Raw genomic sequence first — 27,523 nt, forward strand, 5'->3', positions numbered from 1 at the left:
TAGGAACTGATCTAGAAAATGAAGTGTATGGATTAGGTAATTATACAATTAGCCTCATGATTCTTACTGTCGAATCCGAAGACGCGCCTGTTCTACCCATTATGTCAGTATTGCCAGTTACTGGCGAATTATGTATCAAGAAGAAAGGTTCAGTACACTTAGGTCATAGTAAATGCACTACTGTGGTCGAATTCAGCGATCATGGAAAATCGTCCTTTAAAGCTATTAGTCATTCTTACTTTGTTTGTGGTCATACCGCATACATACGTCTACCTCCAGATTGGGATGGTACCTGTTACATTGCATTCCTTCTGCCACCTGTTTTCCTAGCTCCCCCTGATTACCATAGAAATACCAATCTAGTAAAGAATAGACCCAGAAGAGATATCCCACTTGTCGACTACACAGAAACGGCATGGGAACAGTACACCGATTTTAATAAAGGATTCTTTTTCTTTTTAGGACCTGTTCAGAATAGCAAATTAATACGTAGATTAACTAGAACACTTGAAGCAGTAGTGAATGAAACTGCCTCCGCCTTAGGTAACTTAACAGAAGAGCAGTCCGCCATGCGGGTTGTTGTCCTTCAGAACCGTCTTGTTATTGACGTCATCTTGGCAGATAGAGGCGGAGCCTGTAAGGTCATCGGGTCAAGTTGCTGTGTTTTCATACCACAAAACGCACCATCTGTATACCAAGCTATTACACGTCTCCATAAAATTGCAAATCAGATACATCAGAATCCAGGCACCTGGACTTGGTCCGGTTGGTTCTGGACAACGTTAACCGCTTGGGGATGGAAGATCCTATCCTTCCTAGGCATTGGCCTAGTCCTAGTATTCAGTTGCTGCCTGTGCCTGCAGTGTGGGCCAGCGATTTGTGGACTGTGTGCCACCTCTTGTATTGAACATTCCAGTTTTCTCTCAAAACGTAAACGAAAGAAAGAAGAACAAATGATGTTACAAGAACAAACTGATCGATTCATGAGGATCGATATATCATGAAGGGTCCGTAGGGAACAAGGAGGGAATGAGGAAATATAAATTTTTGGTCAAGTTGTGTTCCCTAGCGCGTACCCCACCGACTCCATGTACCAGCTTAAAGTGCATGTAACTTCCCTCCTGTGCCAGCTATGAAGACGCAAATACATTTGCGTCCAACGTTAACTTGTCCTCTTTCAGATCCACCCTGAATGGATTATATAGTCCGTTCCTAAGTATGCTATGCCACCGTCTTTTTGTAGTGTACTTTACATGTTTTTCTGCTTTGGCAAAGTAGGCCCTGAATTTCTGCCATCGAGCCTCTTTTTCTGGCTTCTGACTATGACAGCCTCTGCCCAGGCTACCTCTGTACCCGTGAACTCTGACTTACTTCCAGCGCGGCCCCTCGCGCTCAGCTCAGCCTGCTTTCTGCCAAGACTGACTATAACCTTCGAGTTATCTGTTCCGCTCCTCGAGAATGCATTCCTGCCTACCAGCTTCAGTAAACATCCTCCCCAGATGCAGAGCCAAAGGGCCGACCCGTCCCAATGCAAGTAATTCATAGCTTCTGTTACCATGCCTCCATGGAAGGCCCCGTGCCCCCTACGCTTCTCATGCAGACACTTAGGCGCTTATACACGCATCCACAGTTAGCATAGAATAGCTTCTGCCCTAGAGACCTTTCCGCCCAGATAATATGGTTCCTAAACATCAGATATCAGATATGATAGAAGTACAAGTTGATCTGACATGCCAGACTTCTGTCTCTTTCCGTCAGTGTAAATGTCAAGTCCCCTGCACCCCTCCAATCACACGTCATGCAGCTGCGCGCGCATCCAAGCTTCCGATTTCTGCTGACATTGCAACTTTTCTGTTAAGCACCACCCCTTGGTGCCACCCACTTGCGTCACCTATCAGTGACGTTTCTAGCACACACCTCCAGTTCACGCCTCTTGATTACGTACTAGTACCACGTGTATGCTGTTATCTTGTCTTCTCTCAGCTGTTACGCCTCTTGCACTGTTACTTATGATGTGAATTAAGTATATAAGCTATGGATTGTCAATAAAATGTAGCGCGCTCTATCCCTTCTGACACCCCTGTGGTGGTCAGAATCCGATATCCTGGTCATGACCATTCCTTTTTGAGGAATAAAACCCTTAGAAACTCTAACACCACGGACTCTGGTTTTTTCTTTCCGATCTGAGTTATTATTGATTAAGTACTTACCTGCATAGAAATTAAGAGAGTAAATTATTTATTTACGTCAAGGCGGGTGTAGAAGCCTTGTTTGATTCTTGCTCAAAAATTACGATCATTAATGCTGATGAATTTGAGCAGGTGTCTAAGGGCAAAGTAAGATTGAACATGATGGATGTTAAGCCAGGGGGCTATGGGGGACGACTGTTCAGAATGAAGGGATACTTCTGGGGCACAGTAGAGTACAAGGATAAAGTGATTGTGTCTAAAGTCTATGTATCTTCGGTGGGAGACAACATTTTGGGTTGGCAGGCCCAGAAAGAGTTAGGAGTTTACCTCAACCCGAACAAAACCCCACAGATTTTGGTACAAGAGGTAGAGGGAACACAGGAGGGGATTGAAGCAGAGTTCAAAGAAGTGTTCACTAACGAATTGGGTTGCCTGAAGAACTACTCCCACAAAATAAGACTGAAAGAGCATGCAGTACCAGTCAAGGCGAAAGTTAGAAATGTACCTATAGCAATTCAAGAAGCAGTTAAGTGTGAACTGGAAAAGTTGTGCAAGCAAGGAGTCATAGAACCAGTCGAGGCTACAGAGTGGCTGGCGCCAATCGTCACAGCTAGGAAAAAGGATGGGTGGGTCCGCCTATGTATCGACCTCAGAGCACTAAACAAAGAGGTGGTCGTTGACAAATTCCCGCTGCCTAACATTGCACAAATGATGAGCATGCTTGAAGGTGCAAAGGTGTTCTCGACACTAGATCTGACCTCGGCCTACTTCCAAATCAAGCTGTATGAAGACTCTCAGGAACTCACGTCATTTGTGACACCTATGGGTGCATTTAAATTCAAGAGAATGCCTTTCGGATTAGTCTGTGCCGCGGCTGTATTCCAGAGGGTCATGGGAAGCATACTCAGCGGGATTCCCGGCATATTGTGTTACCAAGACGATGTACTCGTGTTCGGAAGAGACAACCATCAACATGACAGAAGGTTGAGACAAGTGCTTGCGAGATTTAAAGAGCAAGGCCTCACTGTGAAAAGGGAAAAGTGCAAAATTGGGTGCAAGGAACTAGACTTCTTGGGGCACAAGGTGACACCTGGTGGGGTCAGTCAAACAGGTGAACTACAGAACGTCATAACAAACCTGACGCCTCCGAAGAACAAAGAGGAAATAAAATCATTTAAGGGAATGCTGGAAATCTACAGCAAGTTCGTACGGAACTTCGCTGGCAGAACATTCGCCATACGACGTCTACTCAAAAAGGATCTAGGGTTCAATTGGGACGAGGAGTGCCAAAAGGAATTCGAGGATGTGAAGAGAGCATTGGCAGAAGCACCCAGTTTAAAAGCGTTCATACCAAACAGGAAGACGGTGGTGACAACCGATGCGAGCTCAAAAGGACTCGGAGCAGTCCTTACACAAGTAGGGGTGTGTGGAGAAGAGACAATAGCCTTTGCGTCTAGATCACTACAGAGGTCTGAGATGAACTACTCCGTAATTGAGAAGGAGGCGTTGGCAGTACACTGGGCCATGAGCAAATTCAGAGACTTCGTCTGGGGTACAAAGTTCACTCTTTGAACCGACCACAAGCCTCTAGTTGAAGTGTTCAATAAGAAGGGACTTGATGCAATCTCGAGCAGAATCAGGCGATGGGTTGTGAACCTACAGGAATACACATTTTGTGTCGAATACCTTCCTGGGCCAAGGAATCTAGCGGCAGACTGACTCTCGTGTCTGGTGGAAGAAAAGGGAGAAGACGAGTCCTTTGACAAAGACGGCGAGGATAAGGAAGACTACCAAACGGAGAACGTGTGTGTGATTACACAGGGGGCCATCAGAGAAGAAGCTTGGAAAGAAGCCCTTACGGCAGACAACCTACTCATGAGAGTGAGTGAGAGAGTAAAAGGGAAGTGGAGACACGACGATAAACAAGACGAAACTCTACGCCCATTCTGGATGGTCAGAGATGAACTGTCTGTGGTTGACGGGTGTCTGTCCCGAGGAACGAGGCTAATCCCGCCCAAAACGGTGAGAGAACACTTGGTAGATTTAGCCCACGATGGACACTTGGGCATCACCAAGACTAAGCAGAGGATGCAGGAGGACTACTGGTGGCCGTGCATGGATCACACGATTGAAAGTAAAGTTAGGGATTGTATCCATGTACGTTGAGCGATAAGGTCTTGAAGCAACACACACCGCCTATGGTCTGGAGACCACCCCCCACAGGACCGTGGGATGAAGTGGCACTGGACATAATAGGCCAACTGACGGGAGAACTACGCACACCGTACATCTTAGTCCTTGTGGATCTATACTCAAGATGGCCAGAGGTAAAGGTTGTGCCTGAAATCACCACAAGAACAGTCATCGAATTCCTACAGGAGCTATTCCTCAGAGAAGGGTTACCTAGCAGTCTGCTAACAGACAATGGCGTGCAGCTGTGCTCTAAGGAAAACGAAGGACTTCCTCGAGAATCGTGGGATTGAACACAAGCGCTGCGCGCTTTACCACCCTTAGACCAACGGAATGGTAGAACGGTTCAATAAGACCTTAAAAGAAGGCATCCAGTTAGCTAAAGCTAATGGACTGAACTGGAGAGAAGAAATCACAAAACGGTTGGAAGCCTACCGTTTGACGCCACACCAAACGACGGGAGCTACCCCTTTTGAATTGCTCAGAGCAAGAAGACCCAACACCAAACTATCACCGGGATGGATGGGGTGGCACAAAGGATGGACAGACCATTCTAGGGAGTCAATAGGGCTAGACAGACAGAGCAAGGCCGTGTCAGTGAGGAAGGAAAGGTTTGATAGATTACACTCCACACGAGATGTAGGGTTCAGGGTAGGAGATGATATAAAGATCAAAGCTCCAACAGGCAGAGCAAGTTGGTCCGAGTTCAGCAAACCCACAAAGATTGTCAAATTATTCAGAAATGCCGTGAAAACACAGGAGGGGAAGATTTGGAACCTGGGAAGAGTAGTGAGTTATCACCCTCCCAATGAAGACACTAGCCGTGAGGAAGGGAGAGTGGACAAACCCCAGGTGCATGATGAATTGCCTCCTAGGGAGCGTTGTGCAGCATCCCACCCCAGGGGCGGCCTTAGGCATATGCAAGCTGTGCACCTGCACAGGGCCACCAAACCCCAGGGGCCACCACGCCAATATATAGCCTTAATATAATAATCCTCTGAGGATGGATATATATTTGCGTGGCGGCCCCTGGCAGGGATTTGGTGGCCTCCGGCTCTGTTCCACTTCCAAACACCCTGACCCTCCCCCTCTTCACTGGCCTCGGCGCTCCGCCCCACCTGGACCGCCTCTTCCGGGGTCCCCCACCTACGCTCCCTGCCCAGGGCCACCTTGAGCCTAGAGCCGCCCCTGCCCACCCTGCCAGAAGAACGAGTCAGAAAGTTGTCAGGCTGCCCAGACATCTGGAGCAATATGTAACTAAATGATGTGTACTTTGCTGGTAATGTTCTTTTTGTGTAAATACATTCCATTATGTAGGGAAGGGGGATGTGTGGTATCTTCCACCCTCACTACCGCCACCCTCTTATCCCGGTACGCGCCATGGTACACTCCGTGGTGACATCATTTAGAATGTCACCACGGCGAGTGTTCCAGAGCGAGCGCCGGCAGACGATGTGAGACCGGCTTTCAGCTGTGTGCGCCCAGTCAGCTGTGGCTGAGGTCGCGTGTTTAATACTTTTGGTATGACTGAATAAACCCCTCTGTTCTTCAACTACCATCGTCTCTCTGATGTTTAACCACCTACAACACTGTCGTTTTTCCCACCTGGCCCCTAACCTCTGGAATTCCCTTCCTCTGAAGCTCAGAAGCTGCAATAATCTTCTCAGTTTCAGTAAGGGCTTAAAAACATGGTTATTCGAGCAAGCCTACGTCTAGTGCCTCGGCTGCAAGATTCTTCCGCATCAGCGCCATGAAACCCTAAGGTGTACGCGCGCTTTATAAGTGCTTGCTAACATAACATAACATAACATTGAAGTAGCTGACATCTGATGGAGGAGGGGCACAATGGGTCCGGTGAGACCCCGGCAAGGACTCTCCCCTGGTGTTTTCGGGTCACTCTAGGCTGAGATCTGTGAGGCAGGGATTATGGTGTGAGGTGTAAATGGTCTAGGCGACTGCCTGGGTATTTTGGTCAACGGCATGCCTGGGGGGAGTGGATGGGGAGGGGGGAATTTGTTAGGGTGTTTGACGACCGGGATGGATATTGGGAGTATCCTTCTTGAATATGACTATTGGACTGTAAAATGTGTGAAGGAGAGCGGAGCTGTATGCTGAATTGATCACAGGGGCGGGGGGGGGCAGTAGAATGCTCCTGGTGGGACTCTTTGATTGCATCCGGTTCTGGGAGGGCCTTAGCTATAGTAATGTCTGTAATTGTAATACATATTGCCCTCTCAACTGCTTCTCTGTACTCCCCATGGGGCTGTTTGTGTGGCTTCTTATGAAAACCAATAAAAATCTTTATAAAGACCCATCAGCAGGGCAGACAACATGAGTGTCAAGGCACCAGAGAGCAAAGAAACACAGATAATATTAAAAGGAAAATGCAATGGAATACAATGAAATTCACTGAGAAACTCCAGGAATACAACAAGGTAAAAAATGCAGACACAATCGGTAACAAGCTATGTCCCATGCCAGTAACAGCCAACAGTGCAAGAGAAAGAGGCATCAAAATCAGCAAACAACTAAACAGCAAAGCATGAGGCAGGCATGCAGGTCATACTCATCCATCAGCCAGAGGGGCAACTAGGGTATAGGCAGGTGGAAGGTTATGGACAGGGCACCCCAGTCCTTGGCCAAACCTAGCTTCGGAGCTCATGCAGGACTTATCACACCTCCAGTCCTGCATAAGCTTTGCCCCCACCCAAATCACCTTGTCCTTGCCACTTGGCGACCTGGGTGAGTAGTTGTGAGGACTGTCCTGAAGGCAGCCCCCATGGGTGCCAGCCCTTGGTTGTCCAAGTGAGGGTGACCACCATCTGGGCAACAGTTGATGACTACTTGGGCAGTGTCCATCCTAGGGATCTAACGACCCTGAAGGAAATACTGAAGTTCCTCTGGATCATGGAAGTCCTTGGAACCTTCTGTCTTTTGTGATCCACATTCACACAGGTTCAAAGAGGCTGAATCTGATATTTAGTTTTTGCACCTGTGTCCGGACGGCAAGAAAGGCTTTCCTCTTGTCCATGGTCTCCCAGGAAAAGTCTGCCGCAACCCAGATCCTGTGGTCCTCAAAGTTGTACAGGCCGTGGGTACTGGGCCACAGGCAGGAGTTGCAGAACCTGCTCATGGCAGAGGAAGCAGGTAATGAGGGGACACACCCAGCCCGGTGCTGCCACATGCTGCGAGCCAAGCCAATGGGCCCATTCTTTCTCCAGAGGGGAGAAAAGACCATCCCCGTGAGGGTGGGGAGGAGTGGGCATCGGTCGTCTCCATGCATTACGGAAAGCTGAAAAAGTGGAGGTTGTCCCTGCGGCTCAAGTCTTCAAGGTCAGTGACCTTGTTGTGGTGATACCGGAGTCTCGTTCTGGAATGCGCTTACGCCACTCCTCCACCATCGAGAGGTGTTGCACCACCAATGTTGAAATCAGCAATGTTAGCTCGGATAGACCTCAAATCTGCTGCGAGGTTGGACCATCTTGGTGTCCATGCCCTCCAGGCGACTATCCACCACTGTGATTTCCTGCAGAACCCAGTCCATCCTGGAATCAGGAGGTGGGTTGGCCTAGGCAGGACAGGCAGTCGCAAGACGGTACTGAAAAACAACCTAGATGAAGAGTAACTGTTGAGACACCTTCCTGTAAGACATATTCGGCTCCACGAGCGAGAAAAGTACACCTGACCTCCCACCAGGTCCATGGAAGGCCCCAACAACTGGCTGGGCGGTCTGCCTAGGAGGGAGGAGAGGCAGGCATGGAAGTTCTCAAGCTGGTGGATGACATGGGCCGAAGGAAGATCTGAGAGCAGCTCTCTGTAGGCAACACCATATGAGGCCGGCTGCCTCGCTGTAATGCGCAACAGTTATCCCCAGTTGACACGGAGGGGTAGAGAGGAGAGGAGAGGAGAGGAGAGGGTGGGCGCTGATGTAGCAAGCCACCTCAAGGCACAGGCAAGAGGGGACCAGGATGGGAGAAGGGGGGACATCCTCCACAAATCTGTCGAGGGGTCCACATCCACAACTGATCTGCCTCAGCAGTATTCAGGCCTCCACTGCCCGGCAACACACCTCACAATGTGGGCCCAGGCTTTGTCCAGAAGACAAAAGCACTCCGCGGGTAGCAAGGGGCCTCCAATCCAATACTAACTCCTCCCACACTGGGCATCAGGCACCTGCTGTGCGTTCTCCATAGCTGCAAGGATCCAGGTCCTCCAAACTTCCCACTGGCCCAGAATGCCCCGGAACAACGACGCCCAGGTGTGCAAAACATGCACCGTGCCACACCTGCTTCACACATGGGTCCGAGTCCAGCCCCAGCTCTGGTACAGGGTGAATGGTCCAGATGAGCACAAAAGTGTGAGATGGGGCAAGTGGGGACAATAGGCCCAAAGGGGTCCAAACGAGGCTTGATGAGTCTAGAGGAGGAGGCAGCAAGCCCCTCCTGGAGACCAGGCCATGCCACAGGCTCTGAGCGTTCTCTGATGCACCACAGCCTCTTCCCTAGACCATGCCCACCGGGAAGCAGCACCTCCTCCCACACACTGCAGGCTTCTATGGGCAGCGTGGAATCTGCATCAATTGGGCACCGGGGTAGCAAGGGAAAAAAGCTGACACCTGTGCTGGATCAACGAAACAGAGCCCTACAATCAGGCAGCCAATACCAGAGGCAGCCAGAGTTTGCCACATCATCTATATCTTGCCAAATGTCCACCAGTCACAGTCTGTATTGATCCTTTACATGACCCGGTGGGAGGGTGTATTGATTATTTTTGTGATAAATGTATTGTATTATATTGTAATTGCATTTATATAGCTCTTACTACCCCTAACAAGGAGTCAAAGTGCTTTTTCCATGAGTAGCATGCTACTCCGGAACCGATAAAGGATTAGTGGTGAGTTAGTATAGGGAAATATGAAGTTAATCTGAGCAGTGGCTATGTTAGCCTGTTATTTGGATTGAGGAGGAGAGTGGAGGGATATGAGAGGGAAAAAGTTTGCATTTATATAGTGCTTGCTACCCCTGATGAGGTGTTGAAGCACTGTTTGGCGAGATGCACGCTACGCCGGAACCAATGTAAGATAATATACATGGGACACTAAAGATTTTTTGTGCAATCTTCATATTGAAACAACTGAATTAGCTGTTATACATAAGTTGTATGTTTAGCCTTTGTACATTTATTTTTCATCCAGTGAAGTAGTACAGTGGTTGATTTTGTTTTAGGAACTACCTGGAGTGAATGAGGTATTTTTATTGCAATTATTACACTTTAGTTTTATAACAGCTATTTTTTAAGGACCGTTATATATTATATGCAGAGTTCTAGAACATCAATATGGTTCAGCATTGGACCATGTAATGTCAATGTTCCAGTGTATACATTTATGTATGTATGTAGTATTTGGAAAGCGGTAACTTAGATGAAAGGCAGAGGACAGCTGTAGGGAGACAATGGCAAAGATATGATCAACAAGTGATTGGAGAGGTAGCTGGATTCTGAGAGCAGAAGTGGACTGTTACTGCTTTGTGATGATGGAATCTTTAAAGCCTGTTTAGTAAATGGGAGCAGGGTTGAGGTGGTCCTGATGGATATAGGAATGTCTATCCTTGTCCCGAGTACTTAAAAGGAGAATGTCTGATATCTTGTTTTTTCATTTTCACTTTTCTTCAGCTCCAGTCTAATGTTATACTGGCTGTAAGTACGCTGTGAGTCCCCAATATGGTGAGCTTGTCATCCAGATAGGTGCCAGTCAATATTGGCTTTGTAGATAATTCAGTTGGTTTTGAAGGTGGTGTGGCTAGCAAAATGAGCCAGTGGAGTTCATTGAGGGCGGGGATGATACGATATGGTCATATTTTTTCAGACGTTTAATGATGAATACTGTGGAATGGAGGATGTTCTTAATGAATAGGGTGTCATCCAAATGAAATAGTACATGGGTTTCAATTGCAATTCTGAAGTTGGCTTAGGGGAGGCATGGTTTCTCTTTATTTATTAGCACTATCTGGTATCAGCCTTTTTTTGTTCTCTTGGTGTTGCATTCTTTGAGAAGTCCTTGATGAACTGAGTGACATGGCATTGGGTGAAAGCTGGGCTTGAAATATGTCTAAGTTTCATGTAGTTGAGCCAGTTGGTGCATATTGTTCTTGGTGAATAGGAGCAATTGCATTGGGTCAGGTGGTTATGGGTTATCTAGCTCTGGGTCAGGTTGAGGTGAGCCACAGGCTATCTTAAGTAGAGGAGACTTTCAAGTAGAGCAAATTGATGAATTCTGATGCTGTTATTCGAAAAATAGAGTCTCAAGAGCTCCATGTACTGGTTCAAGATGGTGGAGGATAAGATGAAACGTTGGATAAGAAGATGCATCTTGGCCCAGAGATGTCCATGTGAACAAACTTGTGTTGGCTGGGCTAGTAGGAGGAGGCATAGTTTAAGCAAGATAATATTTTTAATGTTGAATCTTAGCAGAAAGAGCCAAGCCTCTTCCCAGTGCACCAAGGACGGGATGTATGACGTTTCAACGCATGCTTTTACAACGCATGCCATTACGACGCAGGTTTTACAACGCAAGTCGTTACAACGACTTGCATTGGGGGGCGCTGGATAGTGAATAGTTTTATTTACTATTCCAACTCCAGTCCCCGTGGATAGTAGGGAAGGTGTTGGATAGTAAATTAAAACTATTCCCTATCCTAGAGCGCCCCCCAGCGCAATGCGTTGTAATAACTTGCGTTGTAAAAGTTGCGGCATAATGGTAGTGCGTTGTAAAAGTTGTGTTGTAAAGGATGTTCCCCCTAAGGACGTCATTTTAGTAGGGAGAGTATCAAAGAAGATGTTGGGGTGAACACAGAGTAGCTAAACAATACCTATAAATGCATCACATTCACATATAAATTAGTGAATAGGTTTTATCATTCTTAGATGTATGGGTACAATACAGAAATGTTGAATGGATTACCACCTTAAAAACTAAACGTACCAATAGAAACACCTTACTGCACAGAAAAAAAACTTACCATATTCACAATTAATTTCTCTGGAGTGCATTTTGTCAGATTCTGAAACTTAAAAAAAAGAACATGAAATAATTTGCAAAAAATGTGAAGCATGCAAGTAAGTTAGCTCAGTAATTACCAGAGTAATATTTTAAGTTGAAAAACATGAAGAAATTATTCAATGGCAATGAAATAAAAGCACATCCTTAGTACACTAGTTTTGTCACCGAATTACCAACACAACCAACAAAAATCAAGCAGATACGTTTGTGCAACTGTACGTTGATTAAAATATATTTCGATTTGAAAAAGTGAACTATTAAATACTTAAAGAATGGGTGGGGGCATTAAAGAATAATTGATAACTTCAGTAATTCAAACCGACAGGCAACAATAAGTACAATGTATACAAATGACATGAAAGGAGACATTAAGGCACATTCACCTTTAAGTACAAACATTAATCAGAACATTCCCTAAAATGTTTTCTACATGCAATGCAACTCATGGTATTTGTCTAATGAAATACCAGGAGCTGATGACTCAAATGTTACCTCTAGTTAAAGACAACTCAGTTCAATGCCTTTTTCCTCACTTTAATCAGTCTGAAGTGGGCATAGCAGACTTACCTGCAAGCATGTGTCTATGCTCTGTTGGCAAAGAATTGCGATTTTTCTGCTGGATGCTCGGTCACTGGTTGGGCTGTCTTGCGAATGCCGGTCACACTCCCACCCTTACAGGACTGATACTTCTCTCACTAGGGCTGCATAAGCAGCCTTGCTCAGGGCAATTTTAACAAGGCACACTTCAGGAGGCAGGTCTTTGTGATAACAACTGCCATTCATTGTTTTACTTTTTTGAGGTAGCTTTACTAACAATTTGCTTCTGTTTGCATCACACAAGTGGTGCAAACCGCATACAAAGTATTGTTTTGGGGGCTACTTTTCAGCGAAAATCTTGAATTGTGTTGAACAGTAGCCTTAAAGTAACAAAAAGTAACACTAAGCACTACTTTATGTAAAGGAGGCATACCATGGAAGGGACATGGACATTCCCATGGATTTACCCATGGATTTTGATGCTAATTCCTATCTACTAACTTTGGTAAAAATAGATTTGCATTACAAAATTATGCCTCCTCGGGGCAGGTGAAATGGTGGAGGAAAGATTTTTTTTCTACAAACCTTTCCAATTTTGCATTTGTGCTGCACCATGCAGCTCAGAAATAAAGTGGTAATGTTTTAAACTTCGTCATAGTTTAGCATTTTTACGCTGGAAGGGTGTTCTAATTGTATAAAATGGAATATTGATATAACTTTAGAAATCCATCCTGTTCACCTGTCAGCTTTGCATGCAAAGGTACAGAGCACTGTAACTCCTCTCTCTGCTTTGCTGCGATCATTTTTGGCTATTTTATTATTGTTATCAAACTCTGCACCCCAAACCTCTCTTGTGCTTACAGGATTTATTTGCACCACACATGGAGAGTATAAAAGCAATCTTGTAGTATCCTTGCCTTTGAAATGGACTTATGCAACCTATTGTAGAAGTCGATTGTCTATGAAATTATACAGCAAACACAAGGAGATGATGAACAGAGCGCTGAAACTTTTCAGACACACCCCCTGTCACAGATCTGGGTTGAATCCATCATCGTTCTTTAGCTCACTTCGCCACCCCAGTTCAGACCCAGCTATATGGAAATCAGTCTGACCCTGTGCCCCATGGGAACAGTCCAGCCCAAAATGCCATGCCAGGTCTTCCCTGGACCTGAAACAAGCAACCTGGGACTGGTTTCGGGTTAACACCCCTCATCAGCCAGGATAGCTTGAATACAGTGGCAAAGTGAGCAAGGGAACCACATACGGGCATACCCAGCCAACTTAGGGCGAATAATATTATACACCTCAGGCACTGTATGGTATTTACAGGCAGGCTACTTGTGTTGAATTATATAAGTCGCCGATAGCTGAAGCATATGTCATCTCTGTATAGCTTTTAAAGCATTAACACCAGTTATCAACTCTCATACTTGAAAGGCGTTCAAAGGTTGTGGAAGATTTCCCTATATGTGCAGTTTTAGGTGACAAAATATTTTTGAATACTAATGGTTTTTATACGAATATAGTTGCAACCGAAGAATTACTAATTTGGCACTTAAACCAATTTTATTTGGAGGTTTCTAAGTGTATTTATTAATGTAGTTTAATTATGCACATTTTGATAGATAAAGCAAGCTTTTTAACTATACTTGCAGATTTATTTCTTTTGGAATGATTTAACTTATCCATAGTTAAACAGCTCATGAATAATGTAGTTCTCTAAGCGAATGAGAACACACAAGCACATATCAAAGAAATATATCAAAGGATAGCACATCAGCACACGGGTGTATAGTGAAAAAAAAACGATGTTATCGTATTTACAAATAATAATACTCAAGGGTACTAGATCAATGAACACACAATGTAACAAGAAGTCATATATATGAAATAATTGTTTTTTAAACTTCTCAGTGACAATTGTGTACACCTTTTTCAAAATCAGACAAGGAAGACCCACAAATAATGCAAATGGGTATTGCCTATACGAACATTATACAGAAAAAAAGAGTAGTTGTCGATGTTTCGGTAGATGGGCTGTCGTCTATTCGACCATCTTCAGGACTGTCAGAATTTGCAATGGTTGAACTTCAGAGAAATCAATATAAATAGACGATATCTGTAATCTGTCATTTCCAGGTAATTGATAAATCAGAGATATCCTGCTTAAAAGCTCGGATCCAGATCTGAAATAATCTTATAGCAGCATGCAGTGTACTCTGCACTCGCACACGTAGTAGGCGTCTATTTGTATTCAATTACCTGGAAATTACAGATGACAGATATCTTCTATTTGGTAAACAGACATAACATCGAATCAAAAATATAGAAAAGACATAATATCGAAGTCAAAATATCGAATGGACAAAATATCGAATGGACAGAATATAGTGGTGAAAAATATTGCATTGAAGGTAAGCAATGTAATATTGATTTTTAAAATATAGAAAGTCAAAATATCAAAGTATATAATATAGGTATTAAAATATATAGAATTTTTAATATCGGATTTTTAAAAGTTTTTTATGTTTTTTAATTTTTGCATAATTTAATTCTGTAGCAGGTTGTGGGTTTATATGGTAATAGGGTGGGAAGTAATTTAATTGTAATTAATTAATTATGTTAATTTATTTATTGGTATTCATTTTGAATTATTTGGTAATTAATTTTTATTTGGCAATTAATTAATTTTCAATTGGCAATTAATTTTTAATTGGTAATTAATTTTTATTAATTGATTAATTGATAATTATGTTTATTTTATTAATTTATTTTCCGTAGCGGGTTGTGGGTTTATAGGTGAATAGGGTGGGAAGTAATTTAATTGTAATTAATTAAATATGTTACTTTTTTATTGGTATTTATTTTTAATTAATTGTTAATTAATTTTTAATTTGTAATTAATCAGTTTTTAATTGGTAATTCATTTTTATTAATTGATTAATTGATGATTGTGTCAATTTTAATAATTTTTTTTCTTTAGTGAGTTGTGTTTTTTTTTTTTTGGTGAAAATATCTTTATTGATAACAGAAAGTCACCGATACAAAGCATATTATAGTGATCAATCGCATCGTAACTCGATTGCGGTGTCCATGGCAGTATATAACCAACATTTCAATTTTCCGTTTTCGTGTGAAATAGTACAACTCCTGAACTCCCCCCTCCATCCCTCCCCAGCACTTACTTGTTACACAGATTATTCCTAAAACTGGCATTGACTCGAACATATTTTCACAATGAATGTCTATCGGGTCACTCGGTCTCTTACTTTGACATATAATCAAACAGTGTACAAGGCTATCAAGGTCTGCATCTTGCCCCAAGGGTATGCCCTCCATCCCATAGCACTCTTGTGTGTCTCTTGGTGCATGAGCCACCACAAGTCCAGTCGTACCGCTCCCCTCTACGGCCATCTAAGTGTGCATTTATTCGACGTGGTCCTGAATATCCCGTTCAAACTCCACTAATACCGCGCTCCAATCTAAGGAAATGGGATTCTTTCTAAGGGCTCTACGTTCTTCTCTGAGTAGCTTCTGCCCCTCTGCCTTACCCCATCTCAACACTTCCCCACTCCAAGTCTCTACCTCTGGTGGTCTAGCCGACTTCCATTTAATCGCTATCACCCTCTTTGCTAACAATAGTGCCAGATCCACAAATCTGGTAGCCACACTCCTCTTCTTCTCCCTGAGACCTAACCCCAATATGCTGTATGATGCAAATGTGTAAGGCCTGCCCGGCGCTATCCCGTTTAAAATCCTGTGAATCGTCTCCCAGTAATATCCCAGCTTAGGGCAGTCCCAAAACATGTCGTCAGGTGGCTACCCGTCCCCATGAGGTATTGCATAGTGATCAGCGTATTCGTGTTCGGCTCCGTCTCGTCCCTCGCCCAGTGTGTGGCTATGTAATGTGCAACTTGCGCGTGTTGTATAAATAACGCCCTCGGTGTCTGGTGAAGACGGGAGAAGTCTGTGTTCGTCAAGAGCCTGCCTTCCGAGAAGAAATCCCCAATTTGCACAACTCCAGCATCGTGCCAGGGTCGCAGTTTGCGTTCTGTCAACATGCCAGACCCCAGTGGAATGCCCAGTAACGGTATTGAGGGTGCGTATGATGAACGCCTGTTCGTATAACTGACCGCCCTTTTCCAGTGCGCAAGTGCTAATTTAAGTAGGGGCAGGGCCGACCCAGGCACCCTGGCCTTTGGAAGCAGTAACTGGTGTAGCTCTCCCCGACTCCTGTCCGCCTCCGACATGTTCAATTCTTGGAGATTGCGACCCGCCAGCCAGTACGCCAACCACTGGAGTTGGCCGCACAGTTGTAGGCAATCAGGTCAGGCACTCCAATACCGCCTCTGTCCGTAGGAAGCTGCAGTTTGGCCAGGCTTATACGCCGTCTACCTTTCCCCCATACCAGTTCCGTCAATAGCGTGTTTAGTGTTTTGAAAAAGGGCATGGGCACCAGGATCGGTAGGTTCGTAAAAAAATAGATCAGTCTCGGCAGTACCACCATTTTGGAGATTGCAACTCTGCCTGCCACCGATAAGGGCAGAGTGTTCCAGAACTGTACTTGAGTCTTCAAGGTGTTCAGAGCCTTGCCTAGATTACCGTCCAACAGGTCCTGTGTTTGTCGATAGACCTGGATGCCTAAATATTTGAAGGTCGTGGGCGCCACCTCGTAGCGGTATGGTGTAAACTGGATGTGCGACTCCACCATTGATCCATGTAATCCGAACCCATACGATTTCGCTTCATTGATCATGAGGCCCGAAAGCTCTTGGAAGTCGCTAAAGATCGTCGACAGTGGTTGGTGCTGGCTACTGACATCGTTTAGAAACAGCAATATATCGTCCGCATACGCCGAGATAACATGATGAGTGTTAAGTCTAGCGATCCCAACCGCGGTCGCAAGGGTCCGTACTTTTATCATTAAAGGCTCCAGTGCGATTATAAACAATAAGGGTGAGAGCGGGCACCCCTGCCTCGTGCCCTTCGCTATCTCGATCTGGTCCAAGATGCATTTATTAGTCCCAACTCGCGCTGTGGGCCTTCGGTAAAGCAAGGACACCCATGCTATGAATTCCGGAGGGATCCCAAATTTGGTCATTGTCGCAAACATGTAATCCCACCTGAGGGAATCAAAGGCCTGTCTGAGGTCCAGGGATATGCATCCCTCGGTATCCTTCCCCATGGCATCTGGGGACATCAGTTGGCTGAGTCTCCTTAGGTTCAGGGCAGTACTCCTACCCGGTACAAACCCGCATTGGTCAGGGTGTATCATGTCTGGAATATAGTGGGAGAGGCGCGTCGCCAGAATCTTACTGAGGATTTTAGAATCTGTATTTAACAGTGACAGGGGCCTGTAGTTCTCCAGCTGTAAAGCGTTCCTCCCAGGTTTTAGAAGAGACACTATCAGAGCCTGCAGTGTCATGCCTGGCAGTGCGTCGCCCTCTAATGCTTCCCTGTAGAGTGCGTGTAAGCGGGGGGCCAATAGGTCAATATACGTCAGATAGAATTCAGCCGGGAGTCCATCGGTCCCCGGTGCCTTGTTCCTCGATGAAGCCTTAATGGCCTGCCTAACTTCCGCTAATGTGATGGGCTTCGAGAGATTCGCAGCTTGTGCTTCACTCAGTGGAGGGACACATATGTCCGAGAAGAATGCCTCAAAGTCCTGGTCCGAGAGCGGCTCATGTGGTCCATATAAAACAGAATAATAACGTTGGAACGCGGCATTGATCTACTGCTGGTCCTGAATTAACACTCCGGCACCATTGTTCACCTCCATTATAGGAGCGCCTTCCTGGGCATCGCGCGTCAAGCGTGCCAAAAGCGTGCCCGCTCTATCTGCTTGTGTGTGCTGCCTGGTGGTGTATTCCCTATAGTCTATCACTCTTAACTCTTCCAAGAGTTCCGCGTGCTGCATATGGGCCTCTTGGAGTTGTGTGAGAGTGCCGTCCGTGCCTGCAGCTTCGTTTTCAAGCATCGCCAGACTGCCCTCCACTGCCCGTAGTTCTTCCAGCACCAGGTGTTTAACGCCCACTTTTGTGCCCATTGCCACCCCACGTATGGTTGCCTTAACCCCTTCCAGGCTCATGACGAGCTGGGCTCGTCATGGTGTAGCCTCCTCGCACACTGATGACGAGCCCAGCTCGTCATGAAGCATGGGATTTTTAAAATCCCAGCACAGAAGGAGAATTCCACTAGCGCGGATGTGGTTAAAGGCGTCCCATTCGATCTGCCTGGAGCTGGCCGTGCTGGTGTTGTCATTAAAGTAGTTTGTGCTAGCGTCCAGCAGTGTGGATCTGAAAACTAAGTCCTCTAAAAGACCCGGGGACAGTCGCCATGTCGGTATCGGAGTGGGCAGTCTCCCCCATTGTAATGATAGTTCCACCGAGTTGTGATCCGACAGTGTCTTACCCATGTGTTGCACTGACGCAATGGAGGCCGTCAGTGTCCTGGAACAGAAGATACGGTCAATTCTAGTGTGTAATTTGTGTGGTGGGGAGTAAAATGTGTATTCCCTATTGGACGCGTTAAGTACCCTCCAAGCATCATCTAGCTCCCAACTATCCGCCCACTGTGCTAATGCTATGGCCTGTTTCCTGATTTCTGCCGTGTGCAGTGGGGGGTGTGACCTGTCCAACATGAGTTCCAATACCGCATTGCAATCACCACCAACAACCCATTCATGTCCCGCCCAATCCGACAACACTCTGCTAACATCTTCAAAGAACTTCGATTGGTCCGAGTTAGGAGCATAAATACTGCCTAGCACTATGCATGTACCATTTAGCATCCCCTTTGTGAACATATATCGGCCCTCCTTGTCGACCCACAATTCTGTTGGTTTAAATGGAACAGTGTTTCTAATCCATATGGCAGCCCCCCTGGAGAACGCAGAAAACGCTGTGGCGTATAGCTGGCCTTTCCATTTCGGTAACAGCTTAGTTGCCTCCGCCCCATTCAGATGTGTCTCTTGGAGATACGCTATGTGGACCTGTCACCTATTCAGTTGAGCTAGCACTCTGTGTCTCTTATGTACCGAACCCAGACCCCTCACGTTCCAAGTGCAGACCCTGTAATGATTAGGAGATGCCATAACCCGAAGTATCCCCACCCCGAGACAATGCCTCTGACCATTGTAAAACTGACCAGATGTTGTACATTTTTAGTGCTGTGTGCGCGTACTTTATCCCAACTTTAAGGTCCCCTCCCCAAAAACGAAGAGGATCAAACCATAAAACCCAACAGGGGTAGAAACGTACTGTAATTGTGCCTGAGCCTGGGGGTGTGAGCCCAGTCGGACGCTCACAACAGTTATTTACCAAAAGTCTCGTTCACATAGTCCCCTTCAGCTACAGGTGTCCTGGGTCCTAGACCGCCCCCTTGGAAAGCAATAAGTTCATCCGCTACATTACCAAACCGCTTCCGCTGTTCCAGTGCTCACATGTCTGCCGCCATCTGCGCCGCTGTGATACGTGGGAACAACTGCAGGCTGCCGTCCGTATCAGATGCTGCCGTACGAGAGCTGGCTTGGCTGTTTGACACCGTCCCAAAGTTCGCATCATGTTCCGCCAAGGCGTTAGTTGTCAGCAGTGCCATCGCTATCGGGTTGCCGCCTCCCGACGCCTCTAGTCGGTCATCCTGAGGGACCTCCATCTCCGGAGCCTGGGGGCGTTTCTGAGTCATGTCCCAGCCATCGGGTCCTTGCGTTTCCGGTACTTCCTGTCCGGCCCGCGGGGATGGGGGCGGCGTGAGTGCTACTTCCATCCATTCCGAGGCCTCCTCAGGAGTGTCGAAGAAGTACGTTTTATGGTCATGAATGACTCTGAGGCGCGAGGCGAAGAATAAGGCATATTTTACATTACGATCCCTGAGGGCACGTTTTATTTCCCAGAAAGACGCCCTGGCCTTCTGCACAGCTTGAGTGAAGTCCGGGTAGATGGAGACCGTTTGATTTTCGTACTTTATTGGGCCGTTCTCCCTTGCGGCCTTCAGAATCGCATCCCTGTCTTTGAAGTGAAGGAGGCACGCTATCAAAGGACGTGGCGGGGCCCCCGGCCTTGGTGGTTTGGGGGGTACCCTGTGCGCCCTCTCAACGCTGTACATCTGGGTGAGCTCCGCTGGATCTATGACAGTTTTCAGCCATTCCTCCATGAAACGGGTCGGGTTCGCCCCTTCTCTGCGTTCAGGCACGCCCAAAATGCGTATGTTGTTTCGATGCGAGCGCCCTTCGGCATCGTCCACTCTATCCCTCAAGCCCCGTATCTGCTTCTCCAGGTTTTCTAGCCTTGTGGAAAGCTCCGTCTGCTGAGGGATCAAATCTGTGATCGCTAGTGTGTGTTCAGACAGTTTTTCGGCCAATTTCTTGTGGTCATCCTTCAGGAGCGAGAGCCCTGTGGATATTGTGTCTATTCGTGTTTCAAGGGCTTCCCTGGAGGCCCTAATTTCCGTCAGTATAAGATCCAGTTTGGCTTCATGCGCAGTAACGCCTGTTGGGGGGGACCACGTCTTCGTTTGAGGAGGCCAGTGTGTCCTCCGAGCCGCAGGCGTGCGTTCCATTACGAGGAATCCTGTTCCTTCCTATTGATTGTGTACTATGGTAGTGCACCCGTCAGGTCGATAGGGGGGGTGCGCACTGTCTGCAAAGTGTACCCGTGCTCTTGTTGCTGGCCAGCCCGTCACGACCACTCCGGTCTGTAGTGCGGGGAGGCACTCCGTGGGGGCGGATGTACAGTGCAATATTGTTGCCCACTTTCTCTGGGCTCCCTTCACGATGTTCCAATTCGGCAGGGGACAGCACTCACGAGACTCGGGTAATGGGACCCAGATGAAACAACCGCACCAGGAACGTGGCTCACAACCATATATCCACAGGTACGGCCGTGTCTCCCCTGGTATCGCCCCTTGGGCCGGGTTCTAAGGCAGCGTGAGGACCAGTGTCGATCTATCTCGTGAAGTATTGATGTCTGCGCGAAGTGCCGGCGCCTGAGTTAGGTGCTCTACTTCCCGGCTCCCACTCTGGTCCCTCACCCTCGTAGCGGTGCCCCTTGTTTGTCTGCGCAGAGGCGTGCAGGTGGGGGGAAATGGCACCGTGGGCTGCTCCGCCTGGTCAGGGTCACAAACGTTCACCAGCAGGGCCTCTATAGGTGTGGGTGGGGGGGAGCTGTTGTGTCATTAGCAGTACAACATGCCACCACTGCTAGTCCCCCGCTTATCACAGCCACATAGTAATGCCTCGTAGCCCAATGGGAGAGGTAGCAGCCTCGCCCACGAGTATGCTGGGCTTCGTGTCTTTGTGTGCCTGGGTCTTATGTGCAATGTCCTGCAGGGGGGGTCCGTCCTGTAGTGTCGATGTCCCGGCGGGGGCTCAGCGCTATGACCCGCGCTCCGCCTTGTGTGCGTTCTCCTGCCTCCCGCCGCGATGCAGATGTTCCCGTTACCTCAGGGAGGTTATGAGCAGTCCTCTGCGCTGTGGTATGTCGCGTGGAAAGCTTCGGGCCTGCAGCCGGTCCCGCGCACTGTGCTCAGGGTTGTCTGGTATTGCTGCCTCCCAGTCAGTCCCCCATTGCCATGTGGTCGGGCAACGTCCGTGCGTGCGACTCCTCGCCTGCTGTTGCTCCCTCATTTCCGGGCCGCCCTCAGTCCCACCGTGGGTCGGGGATTACTGCTGGACGCCAGACCTCACCTCCGCTGTGTAGCTGCGGTGCCGTAGTCTAATTTCCGCCTCTCAGTGCGGGTCCCCCTCCGCGTCGTCTTGGGTAGAAGTGAGCCTCCCTGCAAGAATCACCGCCGTGTCAGGCAGCACGGGACGTCAGGGTCTCACGGCCGCACCTCTCCAGCGCAACGGCAGTCGCCTGTGCATTTATTGGTATTTCTTGAGCATCCGGCCTCATAAATAGTGCCGCTCACCATGTGATGCTGTCCCGTGAGTGTCCGCCGTGTTCCGGTGCATGTATTCTGCAGCGGGTCTTCCAGCAGGCAGTAGTGTCCCTGTCGCACCCGGGGTAGTGCCACTTCCGGTCCGCCTCCGAGTGGACTGTGGGCCGCAGCCTCCTTTCTGCCGGCAGGCCTCGTTGGGCCCCGTCACTGCACCAGTGTGGACGTCGCAGTGTGAGCCTCCCGGCCACCGAGAAGACCTCCAGTTGCAGCTGTCAGCGGCTCCGCAGGATGAAGGTGCGGGGTAGGGGTCAGATACCAAGTTTACAGGATATATGTCAGGATTTAAGGGGATTTCAGACGGAGCGATCTCAGCTCTCGTCTGCCATGCTCGGCTGTTGGCCACGCCCCCCAGTGAGTTGTGGGTTTATAGGAGAATAGGGTGGGAAGTAATTTAATTGTAATTAAATCATTTTTATTTATTTATTGGTATTGATTTTTAATTGATTGTTAATTAATTGTTAATTGGTAATTAATTTGTATTAATAGGTAATTAATTTTGATAACTAATATGTATTTGTATTATGATTTGATTAATTTTTACATAATATTAAATTGGTAATTTATGTTAATTAATTTTTTCTTGGTATTCATATTTAATTAATATATTAAAATTTTACTTTCCCTACTGTTGCACTCTCTGGAGTGGGAATAGTAATTTTTACCCCTACGCTATCCAACGCTTTCCCTACTGTTGCACTCTCTGGAGTGGGAATAATTTTTACCCCTACGCTATCCAACGCTTTCCCTACTATTGCACTCTCTGGAGTGGGAATAGTAATGTTTACCCCTACGCTATCCAACGCTTTCCCTACTGTTGCACTCTATGGAGTGGGAATAGTAATTTTTACCCCTACGCTATCCAACGCTTTCCCTACTATTGCACTCTCTGGAGTGGGAATAGTAATTGTTACCCTCCTTCTATCCAACGCTTTACCTACTGTTGCACTCACTGGAGTGGGAATAGTAATCTTTACCCCTATGCTATCCAATGCTTTCCCTACTGTTGCACTCACTGGAGTGGGAATAGTAATTTTTACCCTCCCGCTATCCAACGCTTTCTCTACTGTTGCACTCACTGGAGTGGGAATAGTAATTTTTACCCCTACGCTATCCAACTCGTTCCCTACTGTTGCACTCACTGGAGTGGGAATAGTGAATTTTACCCTCCCGCTATCCTACGGTAAAAATATTGTATATTTTATATTAATATTATGTTAATATATATATATGTGTGAAAAAATAAAATGGTATGTTTATTTATTTTAACTTACATTAATTATTTAATAATTTTCAGGTTATTTAAGTATTTTTAAGTATGTTTTAGTTAATTATATATATTATTTTATTAATTTTAAATTACTTTTAAGATATTTTTAAAAAATCGATATTTTGACTAACTATATTTTTTTAACGATGTTTTTGATTCGATATTTTTGTACTTACCTGTTTGTAGATAGGACTATGATATTTTTGCATTCGATATTTTGTCATCGATATTTTAGGTATTCTATATTTTTGAATTCGATATTTTGTCAGTGATCCCTTCTATTTATATGGATCTCTCTGAGGGTGAACCATTGCAAATTTTTACAGTCCTGAAGATGGTCAAAAAGACGAAAGACCAACGACCAAAACGTCGACAACTACACTTTTTTCTGTATATTGTTGTATTATTTGTGGGTCATCCTTGTTATGATTTTGAAATAAATGTGTACACAATTGACTGAGAAATATAAAAACAATTATTTCATATATATGACTTCCTGTTACATTGTGTGTTAAATTATCTAGTACCCTTGAGTATTATTATTTGTAAATACGATAAAATAAATGTTTTCACTATACTCCCGGGTACTGATGTGTTATCCTTTGATATATTTCTTTGATATATTCTTGGGAGCTCTCATTCGTCTAGAGAACTAAATTATTTATGAGTCGTTTATCTATAGATAAGTTAAATCATTCTAAAAGAAATTAATCTGCAAGTATAGTTAAAAAGCTTGCTTTAAGTAAAAAGTCAAAATAACCTCAAACTAACTGAGAAACAAATCCCTTGTAGGCACATTACCCGTTCATCTCATACTACCCAAGCCGTCAAGGGTTGATTGGGTTACCCATTTTTATTATATAACATTTTTATAGAGACACCATGTTATTAAAAGTGATTCTGTTTGCTGCTCTGTTTATCTCCCTCCTGCTCACTACCCCTCTCAATCAATGCCACCCCTGCTTGTCTTCTCTCCTCTTTCGTGTAGCCCAGGAAACTTACACAATTGTTTTTTTTCCTTAGAGAGGGTGTATTGTGAATGAAACTTTCATCTTGTTCCATATTGTAACTTTCTGTAGAACACTTCCGCTGTATGTTCCGATGTAGGCTTGCTAGAAAACACCAATGTACAAGCTTTTGTTTGAAAATGTTTCATATTGTGTTGTACATCTCTGGGCTGCATTGTTGCCGTGGAAGCTAATTGAAGATTTCTTCTTCCTTTGAAATGGGTAAGTGTTAAAACAGTTACTTATGTGACAATCCTCATTCTGATTTGTTCATTATATGTTATCGCTGGTCGTGCCATGCTGAATTTGCAGTTTTTGCTCATTATCTATGAGTACATTGTGTATAAAAGTCAATGGTTTTGGGGGTGATCCAGAGACTATTTGTTTTCCTCACAAGACTCTGTCTGATTACTAAGAGACTTTCTTTTTTCTATTGGAGGGTCTGTAGGTTTCCTTCGTGATTCTGAGAGTCATATTAAAAGCTTTTCCCTTTTCCTCTAGGGATGCTGTCTGTTTCTCTTATGATTTGTTTTGCTAATGAGGACAGAATAATTCTGTTTTCCGACTCTGTATTTCAGCCTTCATGGCATATATTTTGCATTGTAATACCTATACTGAGATTTGCAATGAAACCCTTTAACTTTTCATTGATCTAGAGTTCTGTTATGGATGGAACCCAGTCACTATTTTTATTACTCTGCTAAGTTGATTTTTATGGGTCTGATATTTAGGAGGGTGGGGACTCTTATTATAAGATCAAGGGTTTCAGAGCTGAGCGTCCCAAGGTAAATTTTGGGGTAACCAAATTAGTGGGGGTGCAGTAAAATATTGGAGTTCAGCTAACACAACATAAACCCATGATATACATATTTTGAGTTAATGCATTAACCATTAACAATTCACGCCCAGAAGCAGCTCGGGTGCATTCCATGTGCAAGTGACCGCAATTCCAGTAACTACCGCTTACGTCTTGTAAGAGCATTATGCTGTAGCCAGATCGGAATTAGGGATAAAAAGGCAGGAAGGTAGAGTATCAGATAAACAACCCTGACGTTCTCATAGCCATTTTTGGTGCTGGCCCATCAAACCCCTATCTACATGGATTACAATGGATTGCCTAGTGTACGAGTTTAATGAGTGGAGGAGGCAGGAGGCTTGCAATGGAGATGGCTGCTTGAGAATTTTGGGTAAGTGTTGGGTCAATTGGTCAATTGGGACAAGTAGGTCATCTACCCGGTACAAAGAGGAGACCTATCAATATTCTGATAAACTCGACTGACTATAGCACATAACAGCTTCAAATGGTTATTCATGTGGATTTGGTCCACTGGAGCTCCCTCCCCATATGAATGGCTGGGAGAGTACCCCAATTGGAATGCTCTTCCTGCTTCAACACTTATATATCTTTCAGAACTATCCCTTCAGAATTCCAAAATCTTTTTTCAGAACCTACATGAATATTCTTGGGCCTTTATATGGGCCCACATAACACCCTGAGTAGCATTTTTAGATATGAGGGACAAGCAATGGCTAATTTTTGACAGCCACTGGTCAGGCCAAATGACCATGCTTAACAACTGATTGCTTGGACAGAGAATGGCCCCAGCCTCATGGATACAGCTGGCAGAACTGACAGAACTGGTTATGGACCAGCTATGGAGGACCAGTGCCATGTCCCTGCCCCAAATCACAAAAGATGTCTTTGTTGGCACAATGCACATAAATAGACAGGTTTTAATGAGCGTGTGACACAGGAGACATTGCCCTTTCATGGGATATGGCAGGAATAAGTCATAAGACTGAGCAGATTATGAAGTTGGGACATCACTGGTATATCAAGGGTGTGCAATGTCTGGGACTATGACCCAGTAAAGTCCTTCCTAGAGCTAGGTCCTGATGGGGGAAGCATCCCAGTCCAGAAGTATGAGAATGTGAGAAAGTCATCCCTCTTGCCCTGATCAACCCCATTGTATTGACTGATTCTGGTGTTAACCATATCTTTCTGGGCCCTGCTAACCAAGCCTAAAGTCAGTGCTCTGATCAGTGCTCTGATTAGAAAAGTATATGGTAATTATGTGTAATTACAATTGGCACTGCCAACCTATCTGTACGTCCCTAGTAAATGGTAGGGCATGTAGATGTAGAGGCCCAGCAGATGTCATGCACTAAAGTGTGCACTACTGGTTTGCCTGCTGTCATTTTAAAAGTCAGCCCTGCTTTGCAAGCTGCTGTTAAATTGTAATTATATGCAAATTTCACTTTGGAGTTAAAGGTAGTTTCAAAGTAATAAACTACCTTAATTTTATATGTAAGTCACCCCTAAGGTCTACTCTGGGTGTTCCCGGGGTAGAGTGCCATGTAAAAATAATCAGGAACTTGTTTTAAAGAAGTTTTATATGCCCTGGCGAGGGTAAATACTGACAATTTCATTTTTTTCCCAATTGTTGCATTTTAGCTCAATAGCTTAACATGGGAATACTTTAATAAAGCATAACTATTGACAGGAGTGAGCAAAAATCATATTTCAAGGACGTAAGTTTGGTGATGATAAATTCAACAACTTGTCACTGTGGAGTTTATCATAACTAGTACAGAAAAAAGTTATAGAACTTTCTTTTCTGTGAGCCAAATCCAGCCTTCTAGCAGCCTCTCCTCATAGGCCAGTCCTTAACAGGCTTAGTCAAACTACTTTGATGAGGTGATAAATGGCCTGCATAGAGACAGAGGTTAACTGGTGGGAGAAGTCTGAAGCTGCAGAGAACATGCCTGGAAGGTGGCTGGGGAAGCAAACTGATCTTCATAGAGAGCAGGACAGTTAGGAATTCCAGCCAGGCTTACCCCCTCTACCTGTACCCCCTAGCCAGATGGAAGCCACAGGAATGGAATTTGTAGGACATCTGGAAGGGAAATGTTAAGGGAAATAAGCCACACCAGTAGGTTGGCTTAGGAAGATCTTACTCCCAAAAAGAAAATTCCTCCATCTTTAATTTTAAAGTGCAGTGCTTTGTGGGACAACAATGTGTCACACTCTGGAGAAAGCTGTCATGCTTTTGGGTGGCACCCTGTACTCCACTGGTCAGGTGTGCCCCCCAAGATTTCACCCCAGAGTATTGGATAAATATGGGAGAGCTGCACAGCAACTAGAAGAAGGACTGCCCCCTGGAACCCTGGCCTGCACCAAAAGGACTGCACTCTGAATGACTGCACCTACTGCACACTTAGGAACTACAGCCCTAAGGATTTTGCCTTGCTTCAAAAAGAAGAGTTGACTCCCTGAAAGCAGCATGTTGTTAAAAGAGCTCCACCTGCACTATCCCCAGCAAGAAGAACCAGG

At 45.6% G+C, this 27,523-nt stretch overlaps 1 protein-coding gene and 1 long non-coding RNA gene across 3 annotated transcripts in view; both read right to left on the minus strand.

The window, feature by feature from the left end:
* LOC147689682 (uncharacterized) overlaps positions 1-27,523 on the minus strand; it is a 159,263-nt gene that overhangs the window by 39,575 nt on the left and 92,165 nt on the right. The gene's annotated exons all lie outside the window — the stretch shown is intronic.
* The window catches only part of LOC147689681 (serum amyloid P-component-like), a 77,462-nt gene that overhangs the window by 39,575 nt on the left and 10,364 nt on the right, over positions 1-27,523 (minus strand). The window contains exon 3 of one of the 2 annotated variants that reach the window (XM_086937153.1): positions 11,399-11,440. In XM_086937153.1, the coding sequence (XP_086793279.1) occupies positions 11,399-11,440 (42 nt within the window). Of the gene's footprint in view, positions 1-11,398; positions 11,447-27,523 lie in introns of both variants that reach the window. The other variant, XM_086937152.1, reaches the window with a different exon arrangement.

Source organism: Lissotriton vulgaris, chromosome 9 (assembly GCF_964263255.1).
Source record: "Lissotriton vulgaris chromosome 9, aLisVul1.2, whole genome shotgun sequence".
NCBI lineage: Eukaryota > Metazoa > Chordata > Amphibia > Caudata > Salamandridae > Lissotriton > Lissotriton vulgaris.